Source organism: Pleurodeles waltl, chromosome 8, assembly GCF_031143425.1.
Source record: "Pleurodeles waltl isolate 20211129_DDA chromosome 8, aPleWal1.hap1.20221129, whole genome shotgun sequence".
NCBI lineage: Eukaryota > Metazoa > Chordata > Amphibia > Caudata > Salamandridae > Pleurodeles > Pleurodeles waltl.
In genome coordinates this window covers 709,585,143-709,603,352 of record NC_090447.1, presented here as the reverse complement: position 1 = coordinate 709,603,352, position 18,210 = coordinate 709,585,143, and the positions used below count along the sequence as shown (strand labels likewise).

Here is an 18,210-nt window from a genome sequence, read left to right as displayed (position 1 = left end):
AGTTGTTGTCATCTTGGCAGCCAGGCACCACTGTACACACCTGTTGCTGGGACAAGGTTGTGGTTTGGTGCAGAGCACACAAGATCAATGGTGTAACATACTTCCCTGCAGCCGCTGCGGTGGGGGAGTTCCTTGAGCTCCAGAGGGCACCCTCAATCAAAAGTGGCAGGTGGTTGGATGGGAGGAAGGGCTTGACCTCCATGTACTTTGCAGAGGGGGCTCAAGCTTCATCACGCCATTGCACCAGATTGACCCCTTTCATGCCTAATTCTCAGATGGCCTCCTTTTTGTTCTCTCTCATTTGCCACGTAGGGCCTTTCTTTGGGCATTGTTAAGGGTTATTTTCAGCTATTTCAGTCTTCCTGCGTTGCCTGATCAGCCTTTGTTATTTAAATCACTGGTTGTGGTAAGGTTTTTGAAGGGGCTGGACATATGTTTCACACTTCTCCTTTTGTGATGTCCCAGTAGGATCTTAATACCATTATTACTTATTTAATGTGTACTCCATTCAAGCCGTTTCACAGCTGTCCCCACAGCTCCTCACCATCCAAACTATGTTCCTAATTGCCATCACATCAGCACTGTGTGTGAGTGATCTTCAGGCTATGTGTACCCATCCACATAACACCACCTTCTTCCTTAATAAGCTGATTCTGCAAACTCCTTTATCGAAAGTTGTGATGCTATTCCATGTCAGTCAGCCAGCTTTCTAAACTCCGCCTCACCCCTCTAAGAAGGAGAGACAACTTTGTTTGGACCCAAAAGAGCTAACAGCTTCTACATTGATTGTACCAAAGGCCAACAGGTGGACAATCAGCTGTTTGTGGGGTTCCCAGAGTGAAAAAGGGCAAGGGTGTGTAAAAGAGTACCATCTCATGCTGGAGCATGCTGTGCATTACGATCTGCTACGCATTGGCAAAGAAGCAACCTCCAACAAGTGGTGTGTGTCCATTCTACCAGGGCCAAAGCTGCTACCACTGCATTGGCATGTGGAGTCCTTGTCCTGGACCTTTGCCAGGCTGCAACGTTGGTGTCTCTCCATATGTTCACAAAGCACTGTTGTCCAGATAGCCAAGCCCGCTGAGAAGGGCATTTTGCCTGCTTGGTCCTGCGGGAATTTCTGGTTTGAGACCATTCACAGCTCACCTCCATTTAGGACTGCTGTGGTATCTATTAAAAAGGTGAGGAATCTGCATTTAAAGGTCTGTCAGAAGAACAAGTGACTTACCTTGGGTAGCGACCTTTCTGGTAGAAACTGTTCAGCTGAAGATTCTTCACCGACCCTCCCATTCTCCCCATTCTGTGGTTAGACTCGACTTGTTAACAAGACCCCAAGTGTAGGAATCTACACACTGTTTGGTTAGTCTGCTTTTGGTGCTCCACGTCTGGGGCTTAAACAGTCTTGCGAGCAATTGATATCCGTGTGCTGGAGTGGTGCTTGTATAGGTCCCGCACTTTACTTCTGGAGCGGAACCACATCCGTGTGGCACCGCATTGTGCCACCTTCCAGTGGTCAGAGGTACTAAGGAGAAGTTTCTGAATCTAGTCTCATCCGTGGGGAATTTTCAGAAGATGAGGAACATGTCGCTAGATAGTTTTAACCAGAAAGAACATTACATAAGATAAGTAACTTGTTCATCTACGTTGCAAACTTAAATCCAGTTAGATCCAAATCATGGTGCTTTAGTAAAATCAACCTTTATTGCGATCATCATACAAACAGCCAACATGTGTTTTGAAGTCCACTTCTTCAGGGATTATCAAATTAAGCATAGGAAATATCCATTATGTGGCAAAGATCAGTTTGGATGTTGCTAATAGCAAGCGAGGAGGCTGATTGTGGATACACCAATATGACCGGATTGTTAATACTGGCATGAAACAGTGCGTTATCAGCTTAAACTGTAATTTGCTACATAATGGATATTTTCTGTGCACAATTTGATAAGCCCTGAAGAAAAGGGTCACACCTCAAAACACATGTTGGCTGTTTGTCTGATGATCTCAATAAAGGCTGATTTTACTGAAGCACCGTGATTTAGATCGAATTCTGGAGGAAGTAGCGCCAAGCCTGTTAACCCCTTAACCCCATCTTGTTTAGAACCAAATTATCTCCTGCTTAATGCACTTTTTCTACCTGTTTTCCCATAGTCTGTCTTTCTACCTTACTGAGGAGAGAGCTTAATATACTACTAAATATTTATGTATATAAATATCAGGGAAGATCTCAGGAGAAGGAAAGGTTACTTGCATTCCCACAGCTCCATGATGCCAATCTTTGCTGGATTCCTGGACAACCCTATTGCTTCCCTGGGAACCCAGAAAATCAGAGAGGGGTGCCTAGCTGAAAATACTCCTGTTTGAGAGCTTCAAGATAAACTGACTTTCACCTGCCTGGCCTTTAGCCCTATAGGCACAGTTCCAATATTTAGCATTTATGTATGAAGGCTCTTATGCCAATCTTCTTTTTTGCGTTTCATGTTTCCTTTTTCATTAATTTTCCATGTTTTCTGATTTCGTTTTTAGTCACTTAAATAATTAGAACCATTTTAAAAGAAAGAGGCAAAAAGAAAAGAAAATGTGCTAGTGTTAGGTTAGACACACTTGGGGCCTGATTTAGAGTTCAGAGGGTGGATTACTCTGTCAGAACGGTGACGGATAGCCTGCCACCTTCCCACTTTATAGAGCTACTCTATCCAGTGATATTAAATAAATGTTTAAGCGGTGGGACTTGAATATATGTCCTGGTGCATGGAACTCCCTTTCTCTGTCCTTCTAGAATGTGTCATTCTTCTGTGACATATGCCAACTATATCTTTTTTGGTTTGTACTTTGTCTTACTTGTTTATTAATGTACTTTATATATGCATATTCTATCATCTTTTTAAAGCATACATTTGCCACTTTCAGTGTGGGTACTTAAATTTAAACAGGTCAAATACAATAAATGCAATATACTATCATAACTGTGTACCTCCTTTCCCTTTCACTCTGTTTGTTTCTCATTGCCAGAAGCACCGAACATCATCTTACAGCGAATACAATATATCCAGGAATTATGATTCCTTCATCTATTACAGCAGTACTCGTTATTTGAGTAGGCGCAGCCTCACTCCAACTAATCCCTCAAACAGGTAGGATTTTGACTTAATTTACTTATCAGTTGATTTACAGGTGTGACATTGTGTGTCAAGTGATTATATTTAGGACAAGTGTACTTCAGAACAGAATGTGGCAACTACTTTGGAATAACACTGACGTCTTCTAGTTGTTGCTTTCCCTGATGGGATGATGCACTGTATGTGATGTCAGTAGAATGTTTACCCCAAAATTATTGGTGTAGTGATTTGGGGGATTTATTTTGAGTACAGCAGTTGCTGGACAGGACATATGCCAGAAATTAGCAGATATTCTATCCACCAAACATGGGCTTCCCCATTCTCGTTAGTGCAAGCGAGCCTGGACCTTAGTAAGTAAACTTACAAGGGGACGCGTATAGGTTGATTAACCTTTTGAATCGCATGGAGTATCCCAGTCATGTAGTGACTATTGAAATCAATCATTAACATAAACTACTGCTAACGTGTCCCTTTATGATAATTTATTTCACATCAGGGCTCGTTTTAGGCCAATGACTCTTTTGACCCAGTTGAGAAACACCTTAGGACGAGATAGCTAGTCAACATAATAATCGCTACGTCAATAATGTCATCAATATTTACTATAATAATGCAATTCACTTTAGTCAAAGACATTAATAAAACTCAGAAACCACCAGGAACTTTCAGTCATGAATAACCACACCAGTTTAGTAGAATTTTATGATGTTTATTCCTTATTGGTTACAATTCTAATAGCAAATTTATTAATCTCAAAAGCAAAACGCTCATTAACGTTGTCATAATTTGGCAACTCGAATAAGACTTTATCAAAGCAAGAAACGCAATTGTTAGAACATAACACAACATCAACATAGAACAACTTCAGCAGAGTGTCATCAATTTGTCGGTTCAGCAAAGCATAGATTCAGTCATTTGTCTATTTGCGTCAGTCTAGTGAATACCTGCCCTAACCTCAAATTAGCATGGCATGTTGGGCTTCATGCAAAACAATTTAGAACACCAATTTGGAAAACATCTAACTAAGGTCTCTGTCAAAAGTAGCAGTTGGTACCTAGAAAGGAAAAGCATTGTCTGTACCAGTTTTGGTGACCTTGTATTTAATATTAGTCTACACTGTTGCATTCAGTTAATACATTTCTACAAGTGCGGTGAACTTCATGTGAACAGATCTACTATAGTTACACTCAGCTTCTAGTTTGAAGAAAACAAGAGTTCATGTCCTTTAGCAAGTCAGCACACTGCACGTTAGGAGAAAAACACATTTAATATGAGAGTCAGGCAGCTAGGCCTCGACTCATGCTAACTAAGGCCTAAAGAGATTTATTAGCAAAACTTTAATTACAACATCATTAATGATTAGTATGAAAACCATTTAAATTCAATAATTCATAAACATTAGTCATTTTCATTAGTCCCCGTATACATTGATGGCCACTCCCCGTGGGCACATTTCAAGTGCACGCTTTAGCAAAACATTATTCATACAGTTTCTATGTGGCAATTTTATACATTAGTTCATAAACATTTCATGTTAATATAGATTATATAAGCTACGCTCTCTCACTACTATTAACAAAACATCTTCTCTTAAATAACCACAACTCTGTGAAGAGTTAAACAAATTTTTATTTCCCTATTGATTAGAATTCTAATTCATCTGTTAGACCAATCTTTATTCAGTTAGTTCAATTATTAATTCATAAATGAAAACATCATTTTATAACAGAGTAAACATATGCGTAAATGCACCTTACACGCCAAAAGAATACCAGCATTAATAGCAGAGTTCAGCAGATAGCTCGTCAGTCAGTTGTCACTGTCAACGTCACCCCTAACAGCCTTCCTAACCAAGATTAGCATCAGCATGTGGGGCTTCATGCAAAACACTTTAGAGAAAAAGCATTAATTTGGAAAAGATCTATCTAAGAATTCTACAATCAGCGCAGTTGGTACCCAGAAGAGAAGGCACAATTAGTCAGTCACATTTTCATTGCTACCTAGCCACAAAATGGATCAGCAACAAAGTCAGTTTTCATCTTCAGGTCATCAGTTAGTAAGCCATGCATCAGGCTCTCAGAGTATGAGCCCAACAATAGAATCTCGGACAGCGTCTCCTGACGTCATCAATTCACCCCTCGCATCTGAAGTTTTAGCCCCTTGTCATGACTTTTTTTTAGGGTCTCCCAGTCCATCCCCCTAATTCCTAATTGGTCAGTCAGTTTGCAGATATGACTTTAACCTATAGTATTTGTTCACCGAATCTACTATTTTCCATATTAGTCCTTTCACAAGATGCGGATTGGTCCTCTATACGATGTCCTCATCAACCGGCTCTTCAGGTATTGAAATTGTTGCATGTTCCTCTTTCGTCAGTGCCTTCATTGTTTAAGTCCTGGGAAAGTACATTTAGCCTACTCTACACCTAATTGTATCAAATTGACTTAATCATCTCCTGTCCACCGGTACATTGCAGAAAATTCTAGCTAAGCAACTTTAACATTGGGTGAGTGAAGGACGGGTCGTAGCAGCTTCTTGCAAACGCGGTTATTGTTTCTGCTCTGCTCTTAAATTCAGCTAAGTTAACACTACAAATTAAAGTAAAACATCGGTTATATATTTCAATATGACATATTACTGCATTTTTCTCTTATATTTTCATTATTTCATACAGTTTCAGTTATATTAGTACAATCTCGTACACATGGTTGACATGCCCTGAGGGCACAGTTTCAAACGTGCACATTTATTTTTCTCAACAATTAATTCTTCTACAAATGTTTAGTTATTCAAGCACATAAACATCATTGATGATTTTCTAATTAGTATATCTGCTTCAACATTAGTCTCCCTGTTTATGAAAGCAGAGCCTATGCTGGCTCTGCCGGTGGAAACCTTTGCCCGACTGGCCCCTGGCTCACTAGTTGTTGATAAGATTATAGGAGAATATCTGCCTTATAAAGGGCAGTTGTTCCGATGTACTTTTATTTCTGTTTGCCAGATAAAGCCTGCCAGCCCTGAACAGGAAAGCAATGACCACCACACACAAGGGGAAAACTCCTAGCATGCCAGGACATTTTTTTGAATAGCATACTCCAACTTTGTTAGTTTGATTTTGAAAATCAAAATTCTTTTGAGAGGGGTGATTTTAACATGGCAACTGCTCAGCGCAGCATCAATCCTTTTAGGGGCACCACAGTGGATCTGCTGAAGGGCCTTCCTGACCGAGATCTCCAAGTAAGTCTAGGGTCTTTTGGTTGTCACCAGAGTGCTGTCTCCTAGTTGTGGCTTTCCCTATGTTGTCTCCTTAACCCTATGCCTCTCCTACTTTCCCATAGTGTCTCTCTTTCTTTCCTTCCTTCTAAATCTGTGTATGCCTGACCCAACATCTGATTATGCCTACTCTAATCTCTGTATTTCCCTGTCCACTCTGTGTAAACTGTGAAACATGGAAGATGCCTTTGTCCACCAGGCCATCAAGCAATTCTGCTTGTAGTGAATTACAAGAGTGCTGTCTCTTGGTTGTGGGTTTCCCTATGTTGCCTCCATAACCCTTTGTCTCTCCTACCTTCCCACAGTGTCTGTCTTTCCTTCCTTATAAATCTGTGTCTACCTGACCCACAATCTGAGTATACCTACTCTGTCTATATTTCCCTGTCCACTCTGTGTAAACTGTGAAACGTGGAAGATGCCTTTCTCCACCAGGCCATCAAGAAATTCTGCCTGTAGGGAATTTCCTAACAAGCAAACTATTTAATGTTTTACAAATGGAAGATCATAGGGCACTAGTGAGCTATCCTGGGACACAAGGGAGACTCCAGGACCTACACAGATTACCATTTTGACATGGTACCTGCAGGTCTAAATTTGGTTTAACTGAAATAGTTATCAAGTCCTGAAAGGAACAAACTGGAGCTGCTCAATGATTTTGTGATGAATCCATAACTTGCTTTTATCAGTTTATCTTTAAGCATCATAACTATCCGTGGGCTTACTGCCGGAAGGTTTTGTATGCCCTTTTTCTCTGGCTCTGAATAAAGGGTGATCCCTTACTGAATACACTCTGTAGGCAATAGATAAGTGCACATGGGCAGGGCCAAATAAGTTACACCAGGGAAAAGCACCAACAAAAAAGTAAAATCCAATGAAAGTTAAAAGTACTTGTCTTAATAACAGACTGCAAAGATACCAATACTCATAGAACACAACCTGGATAGCATCCCGCAGCCCACCAGTACTGCCAATTGACAGGAAGCAAAGGTTAAAAGCAAGGACAAGGAACATCAGGAAAGCCCTACAATCAAAAGAAAAAAATACCGAAGTCCAACGATGACAACTAAATGCATTGTACAGCTCTGTTTTAGGCATACATGGGGGGAAGGCAGTTTGGTGATGTTTCTGTGGATATGTTTACCTTTGGATCCAGCCTCACAGAATGATCTTTGTATGTACTGATGTATCATTTAATTTGTATTGCCTATTTCAAAGTGTGTATGATAAGCTATGCCATCTGCCACCAACCGTGCTTTTTTTGTCTTTGCAATCTGGATGTCTTTTTTTTCTTTAGGTCACAAAACCTTAATGAAATAAATTTAAAATAAATCAGAAGAAAAAATTAGGTCTAAATTTGGAAGCCAATGAGAAGGACAGCAAATGAACCTTCTGGAAACATGCTACCAAAAAAATAATGATACACTGGTGTTCTGGGTGACCATTCATATATAGGTGATTCATGTGATGCAGGCAAAGCCAAACAGACTGAGGCAATGCTCTTTCAACCATATTGGATTGGGACAATCAAGTGAGGAGAAGTTGGGGCTGTCACCTTAGAATGGGCTGCTGCAGGCATCCTTGCTAAACACTGCGCAAACTTCTTATTAGATTGTGCAAGAAATAACAGAATCTTCGCCACCAATTCTTTGTAGCACAAACCTGTCTTCTGGTCTGTCCACTAAGCATAGCAAACTCACAAAAGGTGATGGGAGAATGCATGCAATAAGTCTAACCACTGGCACGTGCCCAGGGTAGGATCCAAAAACCATTATTCTTTTGCCTATTATGCCACTTTAGAGTAGACCAGCCATTTGCAAATCATTTGTGACACTGCTCCAATATGAACAGTCCAGCCTGAACTGCCTAGCCAGGTCTCTCTGAACTGGAACACAAGCAACCCAATACTGGTTTCATCCTGATCGGGGCTCTTCACTTTAGTGTAGGTTGATTCTAGTAGCACAGTGAGTAAGGTACCCACGTTCTGGGAAGACCCTTGGCTACTTAGGACATTACGTCAAACACACAAATATGATAGGAAAGTGCATACAATAATTCTAACCACTGGCAAGGGCTTAGGGTAGCTTTCCAACCTATTGTTCTTTTGCCTGCTATGCTACCTTAGATTAGACCCAGCCATGTGTTGCGAGCGTCAAAAACACAACCAGGTCTCACACTTAACCAGCAAAACCAGACAGAAGACTGAGTATACCCTCTCCAAAACACCTAGTTTCCAGGGAAAGGTACAAAAGAACTGGCACCTCCATAATGGGGAAAAGTACAGCAGTCACAAGTTCCTTAGATCATTTATGAGGTTGATAACCATCCTATTAACCTAAAAACTGAAGTTGCTCTTTAGAAAAAAGACAAACGTCCGCCACCTCTCATTCCATGACTCTATATACCAAAAGCAGACCTGGCAAAGAAGTGCATTGCAAAATGTCAGCAGCAACCCTTTTGAAGGAAAAATAAAAAACAGAAATGTGAAATATTATGTACATTGTCAAGTATTGGATAATTTGGAGCAATGGCATAGGACCAACGAAATGGGAGATAAAAAACATTCAGCTGGAAATGAGAGCACTGAGATCAGAACATCAGACTTTCCCGTGGGATCATTGGTTTTCTCCTTGTCTTGTTATACAGACTTGTGGCAGACGAAAATTGGAAGTGACATATCTTGTGAGGATATGTCAGGCTACGTGAGTACTGTATAATTGTATGTGTACAATTCAGTCTTGAATTGTCTACAAAATTCAACTATCATCACATTAATTTCGTATTTTCTGCAATCTTCCTCACACCACTCAGTATTGTTTGTGAGAGAACACGTGTCTAAATTATCAGCAGTTCTACTGCTTTCTCTTAAATAATCCCTTTTTCATAGCTTCATGTTTTTTAGACCAGTCGGCTGTATCAGACCATTTTCCAGAGGTGTATTGCTACCAGGTCTGACCTCTGTCCGAAAGCAGCTAGAAACATCTCATTGTTTCTCTCCCAGATCATAGTAATTTGTTTTGTTTTTTCATGAGAGCAAACTAGCTGTTTTCCTTTGTAAGAAATTTGGTTCTAACCTGTGAAAACCCACATTATTTGTTTTTCTGCTTATTGACCTCCATAATGGGAGGATTAATTACTTTGGTGTCCAACAGATCAAAGCTCCCATGGACAAACCCGGCTCATCCTGGAGAGATTAGATTTCTCCTGGCAGAGGAATGTGGTGGTTGAAATTTTCATAAGCTTACTAGAGTTCTTCCCTGTCATGTAGTATGCAGGATGTTCCCACATGGGATAAAGGAAGGGCAACAGACCTCTGGCTCCATACGCCTTAGAGGGGACGGGGTGCTTTGACATCTTAGGGGGATTAAACTGGGCTTAAGTGGGTGTAATTTTGGAGGCAACTGCTATGTTTAATTTGCCTAAGATCAGAAAGAAGGACTGAAACATCACCAGATTAGTTAGTTGGCTCCCATATCCAAAAACTCTTCTCTTCCATTTTTTTAAGTTGTATTTATGGTGTTATTAAATGTCACTATAGTAAAAAACTCAACATTACCTCTGTCCCTTTTTCAGGAGATTTAAGTCTTATCCCCAGTCACCTGACAATAAAAAGTTTTGCCATATCCATTTGAGAAAGGATAAACCTCATCCCATTAAGTTGCCTTCACTGCGCAGTTATTCATGAGAGAATCAAGAGAACCGATCTAGAGCACATATCCACAATGCTCTTATATATATCATTCCATAAGGTTTCTCACACTTACCATCTTCAGTTTCCGTATTTAGATAACACTTCTGTCTGGAGGCATGGATTCTAATAATATTTGTACGGTTTGGAAATTAACCCCTTTTTGCATGAGGTGAAAGAGAAATGGGTTTCAAAAAGGATTTTCTCTTGAATTGAGGCTCTCCTTATTGTGGAGGACACAATACGTACACAGTGATGGATGGAATGTTTGAATTAATTTCAGCCACTGGTAATCATTTGGGGTTGCATCCCAATCCATTGTTATTTTGCACACCATGCCAACCCGGTTTGGACCAACCTATATGCAAATCAGTCTTGAGCCTGCACCAGTAGTAACAGTCCAGCCCAAACTGCCAAGCCAGGTCCTCCCTGAATTGGAACAAAAGCAATCCAGGACCCGTTTCGCCTCGTTATGAGCTCATCAGCTGAGTACATCTTAGTTCCATTAACACAGTGTGCATGGGAACCATGATTGGGCATTCCCGTCGCACATAGGGTAACACAATACGTTCAAGAAACAGTGATGGATGGAATGCTTGAATTAATCTCAGCCAATGGCAATCCCTTGGGACCGCATTCCAATCCATTGTTGTTTTGTACACCATGCCACCTCAGTTTGGACCCAGCTATATGCAAATCAGTCATGACCATACTCCAGTCGTAAGAGTCCAGCCCGAACTTATCAAACCAGTTCCTACCTGAACTGGAAAATGAGCAACCCATAACTGGTTTCGCCCTAGTTATGAGCTCATTCTGACCTGGATTGGGATGCGGCCCGAGCGATTGCCAGTGGCTGAGATTACTTCAAGCAGTCCATCCATCACCCTGTTGTTAATTCATTTGATGCCCTAAGAGCTCAGGGTATGCCCAGATGTCAATGCCGGACTCACTGTGCCACTGGAACCAAGCCATACCTGGCTGAAGAGCCTATTGTGGGGTGCAGTTGATCATAGTGTAAGCACCCAGTCTTAGTGTCGGTATTCCAATTTTCCCTGTGTGTAGCCCTTTTTAAACCTATCCAAGATAAGCCTGTATCTGGTATACCTCAGTTTATAACACAGTCACATTGAAATGCATATGTGAAGTTATGATTAAAATTAATTGGTGTGTGGGGAGGGGAAGGAAGTTGAAGAACTGCTTCCTGCTCTATCCATCAAAAGATGATAAACACTGGCCCCTTTGAGCCAGTAGCTGGTACGTTTAACCTGGAAGACATTTCCCTATGTGTTTGACATCCAGTGCTGTAAGGTTTGCTGGTGATTGTCTCTCACACATGCTTTGCTGTGGAAACATGTGGGGGACTAGCATCCGTCTTGGCCCGGTGAGAGAGGCGGTGCCATTGATCACTGGAAAACCAGCATATGTCCTAGCTGACTGAAGATCTGTGTGGAGGACTTTCCAGAAAACCAAAACTGTTTTCGAGATTAGAGATCCCAGGAGTCTGTCTGGTCTGAAGAAACGTCCCTGATACAGATTATTTTATTGCAGAAAACTCATCTCAGGGTGCAGGCCAAATCGCAGAGGATACCGGGTTATGTTCTAAGGCTTTCTACTCTTTAGCCAATGCTGCAATTTGGGGGGTGGCGATACTGATTACGTAGTAGTTTAAGGGCAAGATGTGCCAAGTTAGGAAGGACCCCTAGGTAGATGAATAATCGTCAGTATCAAAAGGGAAAACCAGCTATTAAATCTGATTAGCTGCTATGGCTCAATAGAAGATGATACAGCGGCCTTACAGGAATAATGCGAGAACTTAATCTCTCTCACAGACCTCTTGGTAATAGGTGGGGATTCTAATATTTTGCAGGATGTAACCTTTGACCCATCACGTAAGAAGTCCCAAAACGAGCCATGCTCTAAGCTTCTAAATACGTTTATAAAAAAGTTGGCTCTTATAGCTCACTGGAGGGTTGATCATCCTCACAGTCAAGAGTTTACCTGTTTCTCAAAGAGATTCATTTCAGCCTCAATTATAGACTATTTTTTTAATATCAAAATTATGGGTTAGAGACCAGGCTAAGATTTTATCTAATCCATTTTCTGATCACTCGGTCCCATTGATCGAGCTAAAGATCCCATCAAGAGACAGGCAAAGACCACGTTGGTCGTTGTGTAAATCCCTGTTGGTTGACACTGGTTGGATAGCAACCCTCTGGGTGGCGATTGACGACTTTCTGGCAACAAATCTAGACGCAGCAGTGCCATTTACAGTATGGGAGGCATGTGAAGCCTTTATTATGGGCAAAACTATTTCATATAAGGCTCAGATGTCCAAGATAAAGAGGGAAATAATTGCAACCCTACAGGAGGAGCCAGAGTGTGCTAGCCTCGACCACCAACTAGCTCATACTGCATCTTCTGAAGCACGTTTGGTAGAGACGAATCCTAGTCTGAAGAAGCATTTCATAGCACAGGAAATTGTGAACCAAAACACATGTTTCCAGCAATACTATGAGGAGAATGAACACGTGGGGAGGGCATTAGTTTGGGCGGTCAAGCAATGGCAGAATCATGCATGGATTAATATTATATGTGATGAAACTCGAGGATGCCTGGTGCATCAGCAGGCAGAAGTAGAACGTGTGTTTCTATCACATTACTCAAATTTATACTCCTCCCCAATGACTGTTCCACGTGAGCAGATTATTGCATATTTAGGAGCTATTAAATTGGCCATTCTAGATAGAAAATCAAGTACTTTAACTAAGCACCCAACTAAACTGGTTGAGATTAAGGAAGCTATAAAAACCTCTCCAAACAGGAAAGCCTGTGAAAATAATGGGCTACCTACATAGCTGTATAAACTTATCGTAGATCAAATTGCTCCTATCTTAGTTATATTATTTAATGAAATACTAAATGGGGTGAGGTGCCAACTACCTTTAGTACAGCAGTGATTGTATCCATTTTAAAGAAAGATAAGCCACTAGACAAACCGGGTTCCTACCTCTGTACAAGTCTCCTTAACAATGACTATAAAATATTTCAAGAATATTTGTAGCTAGGATTACTCCACTAGCTCAGGCACTTGTACTTACGGATCAGTGTGGATACCTCCCAGGGCGAGTGATGTGGGCCAATACAATTTTTTTAATACAGTCAATAGACTACTTTACTAAGAATAAAACCAGAGTTGTTATAATGCTGGATGTGGAAAAGGCATTCAACTTAGTCCAATAGGAAGTATTACTTACTGTCTTGGTCAGATTCAGTTTTCCTCATAAACCGGTGGACCTGCCTCAGGATCTTTATAGGAACGCAGAAGCACCTGTTACGGTGAATGTACCAGTAGCAGAGAAAGTTAAAATTTCTCAGGAGACGTGCCAGGGGTGCCCAATGTCTCCAGTGCTATTCACATTATTTATAGAGCCCTTTGCAGCGGCACTGCGCCATGATGCCCAGATCGCACCATTTGAAGGGTGCACCCAAACTAAAGTTGTTTGCAGATGATATGATTTTGTATTTGGCAGCAGAGGCATTCAATATAAGAGATGCCTTGGATCAGATTAAGGAATTTACAGAATTGGGTGGATATCGGGCACATAATGCAAAATCAGAGGCACTCTGTTCAATAGCTCAGAATTGGTATTGCCAGAGGATATGTGGGCATAGCACCATGGCCACCACCCTATCAGATACCTGGGTATTGATGTCTCACACAATTACGAGGAGCTTTATGTACTGAATTATCAGCACACACTTATTAAGGTAAGAGGTATACTACGCCAATGGCAAATGGCAAATCTTCCCATTAGCAATTATTGGTCTAATTTCATTGATCAAGATGATGATTTTTTCACTCTTTCCTTTTGCATTTTCAAATGTAATTATCAAGGTTCCACAAAGTTTTTTTCAAGGAAAAGTTTGTATAGTCAGGGAAAAAAACATACTAAATTGGAGACATTGCAGATGGAGATTGAAGACGGGGACTTAGCGTTGCCACACTTCAAGAAATATTACCAAGCGGCCTTCCTGGAATGTATGATTAGAGCAGCAGCATCCCATAATATGGACACAAATTTTTACTTAAAAAATGTTAGCTGTCTATAGTGTCCAGCTATTCTATTTCCTCAAAATACCAGAAATGGTAAAAACAAAGGCTCTGTTACAGCGTGCAACTGTGATGTTTGGATTTTTTTTTGCTTTAATGGCCTGTCAAGTATTCATGTCTAGGTAAAGTAAATTGTGCATTAGTAGGGTGGGTCAAGAATATCTGCCAGGCAGCAACGTGGGCCTCTTTGCATATGTTCACAAAGCACTACTGTATTGGCCGGCAAGTCCGTAGGGATGGGCACTTTGCCCGTTCTGTCCTAAGGACTTCCTTGTTTGAAAGTGATCCGCAGACCTACCTCCAGGGATGGTATTGCTTAGGTATATATTCTAAGATAAGAAATCTGAAGCTAGAAGTCTCTATTAGATTACTTACTTTCGGTAATGCCTTATCCGGTAGAGACTACATCTAGCTGCAGATTCCTTATTGACCCACCGACCCATCCTTCCTGCTCTGCAAACAGATTTCTAGCGACAAAGCTGTTCCCTTTCCGAGCGCTAGTTTTCCACACCAGTGGTCAGTGTTCTTCCTGGCTTTGTGTTTCTAGCGCGAATGTCGTGAAAAGTAACGGACCTCAGTGCCCCAGGGTGGTGTCTATATAGGTGCTGTGGACGTCCCTTGAAGCGTGGATGATGCCAACGATGTACACAGAGCTTATGGACGCCACCTACTGGTGCACAGGCGTACTGGTCATGAAAACTCATCTGGATCCATCCTGATGCCTTGGGGAAATTCTCAGGTAAGGAATCTGCAGCTAGATATAGTCTCTACAAAATAAGGCTTTACCGAAGATAAGTTCTTTCAACAGGGTACTTTTTTCAGACCCTAGAAATCATGTGATGCCAGAGATGCCTTTCACTTAAGGCCACCGTTGATGAAACCACTCTGCCCAGTGAGTCGGTCGGGTCAAGGAAATGTTGCCTCAGTTGTCATGAAGCACTTTAAGAAGGAGATTGGTCGTAGTGATGGATTTCGGGGAAGAACTTGATAATGTCTCCCTGCAGCTTTATGCAAACAAGTCATGTGTAGCAAAATAAGTTAGGCAAGTTGAAACTTTGCAGTGTATGTTACGGACATGTCTGCAAACTAACATAATGTTTGTGCTTCATCATACACCAATGCCACTACAAACTAGGACCATTCCATCATGAAGACCACAGATTTGTTAGTGGAAAAACTGTGCACAGTTTTATTACATATTATGGTAAAATTACAGGCTTCCTTTTGTAAAAAAGATTGCACATCATATGTCACACAAGCAGTTAGGGGGATTATACTGTGTCACCAAAAAACACCTTGCCTTCGAATGTTGACCTGGCAAGGCGCCTGATGAAGTACTCATTTGCTTGACTTGACTAAACGTCAACCATTCAGCTAGAATTTGCCCAACCAAGAACCTTGCCTTGAAATATTTGGCAACATATTTCAGCGGCCCACTGCTCCTGTTCCTGGGGCATGAGTGGGGAGCACCTTGAGCATAACCCGTGTGCAATGCTTCTTTCCACCTTTTTTCATCCCTGTAATTTAGGCTGGGACTCCCCACTCAAAGGCTTTGCTGGTTCTGGTTGTCCATTTTCATCTCACTGCTAGCTGGTGCCCATCTTCTTGCGACAAAACTCACATATGTACTAAACAATATAAGAGAAGCACTGCACACTTTCCTCTTGAGTACCTTAAGTCTCTGCCTATTGCTTCTGTTCCTGAAGCCTTTGTCCAATCCTTCCATAGCTGCTGCTGCGTAGGTTGGATGAATTTCACAGGTCCAGACCCTACCCTGAGTCAATTATTCCATTTATCGGGGGCTTATGCACCATGGACTGGTGGGAACGGCCAACTATCTTTGAAATGCTCAGTTGTTTGTCTACTATTTATCAGAGTTGATCTTGAACCAAACTCCCACTGCCCATTTGGGCCAGTTTTACGCCGGAGCAGTGGCCCACTCCCATGGTTTCTGGGCATTCATTTGGGTTAAACTTCTGACCCTGATCGCTGCACTTAGCACGTCGGACACTCCCACATTTTAAGTCGGCTTTGTGTTTACCATTAAGTACTTCTTGTGTTACAGTGTTTAATTCGCCTTTTTATTTTCGTTATTTTATTCAGCATGCTGAGCTACTTGTTTCTATGGAATCTCGAATGAACTTCACTACCTTTGATATTTTTTTTTTATGTTCTTCACTGTGAAACCTGAAATTAAATGTATGCTATCTGATTGTATCCTAATATTGAAACTACATTGAATCTACTTCTAAGAAAAGAGTGGTGTAATTGTGCTGTTTTTCAGGCACGACCAGCACAGGAGTTTGACCAGGTCTCCATTTCAACAATCTCTGCCTTCCGGAGAGGAGTCTAAAAGCAGTGTTTTTCCATCTGCAAGTGGATGTAGCCAAGAACTTGAAGGTTTGAAGGATTTTAACATTAACAGGAAAGGGGGTATTTTTTCGCCTGAGTAATTCTAATGTAACATTACATAATTTTCGCAAATGTATGTGGGAAACCTTTCATTGGATATATTACTTTTAACAGTGTGTCTAACGTTTGACGATACTCGCTAGCTTTAATCGTTTTTGTAAAGCAAAGATAATTGTGCACGATGTCCTAACAAGCACGGCCTGTGTGTGCATCGCGTCTCTGGTCTCAGTTTCAACTTTAGTGCTCGAAAATGAAGACTTGAAAACTTTACAACATACAATGGTTTGTTCTCCAACAGCTCTGGTGTTCTTTTTTTTTTCCTGCTAAGCACCAGATAGCTAATGTCGTTTTTTTTTTTTTTTTTTTTTTTTTTTTTTTGGCATGGTTCAACTCCACTCAAATTGACTTATTTTTCTAAAACTATTATTTTCAATTACATGATTCTCTTTCTAAACAAACAAAACATCTGCACTTCTCGTGTGTCTCAAAAGACAACTTTGCTTATTTGTTTTCAAACTTAAGTCATTTACACAGTAAAAAGCTTACTTAAGAGGCAACGGTTCCATTTTTTTATTTTTTTATTTTATATGTAGCTATTGTAAATAAGTCACTCCTGGCAAAATACATTTGCCTTAAAATACCACTACATGACTGCATTTTGCTGCAAATTATGTTCCTACAGTAAATTTAGATCTCAACCAAAAATTGTGACTTTAAAGAATTTGAAGCCTTGCTGTTGAAACATAAGCTGCAAGTCAGTCGGACATTTCTTTTTCTCTCACAGCACTGAGCTCTGGAGCACCTTTACTTTTTCAGAAGCTAGATTTATAGGGAAGAATAATTTCTGCGAGCTTTGTTGCATTACATTATCCTTCTTATAAAAATGTGTGGATTTTTCAAACTTTTTTGGAAAGATTATAGCTTTTTTTTTTTCTTTTCTCCTTATTTGGTTTAGGTGTACCCCTCATCTTCTTTGCTTACTATTTTGCTGTGCCTGCTTGGTTTGACAGATGTTTGGGGTTTCATGGTCTTAGAAGGATGAGCATATTTGTTTATCTTCCTGCCACTCTTCTGCGCTTTAAGAAACGTAAACCTTGGCAGTGCAACACAAAAGATTGAGGAACAGAAAGTCTTTGCTCCAGGACTAAGATGGGGAAATTGCAGTCTTGGTCTGACTCAAGCATCTTTTTATGAAAGCATGAATCCTTACCTACCCTTAACAAGGTCTGACCCTCTTCAGTAGCCTTCAGGCCAAACTCTGGATCAGCTTTGCTCCTACTCGCAGTCAATGCAGTCTACTTTCAAGATATTGAAAGCATAATTTTGAACATTTAAAGCACTACCCGGAGTTGAAAACTTTCCTGATTGAGCTTTATATTCTTCAAAAAGGTCAGGACAGCATTTTCTCCTACTCCAGAGCTACCACTGTTTGTTGCCTCAGAGGACAGAATTGCATCAGAAAAGCACCAGAATGCTGACTTGTCCACTCCAGGAGTGTCAAGCCACCAGTGTCCACGCCAACTTTCATTGTCTCTTCCTTCCCTTCCAAAGAGCAGCTGATTTTGAACTTTTAAAGAAAGTAGCATCATCAGAAGAATACATCCTTCCTC

The 18,210-nt window shown here is 40.9% G+C and overlaps 1 protein-coding gene across 2 annotated transcripts in view; it reads left to right on the top strand.

The window, feature by feature from the left end:
- SENP7 (SUMO specific peptidase 7) overlaps positions 1–18,210 on the top strand; it is a 790,555-nt gene that overhangs the window by 94,514 nt on the left and 677,831 nt on the right. For both annotated transcript variants that reach the window (XM_069204850.1, XM_069204851.1), the window contains exons 4-5: positions 3,013–3,134; positions 16,473–16,588. In XM_069204850.1, coding sequence (XP_069060951.1) covers positions 3,013–3,134; positions 16,473–16,588 — 238 coding nt within the window. The remainder of the gene's footprint in view (positions 1–3,012; positions 3,135–16,472; positions 16,589–18,210) is intronic.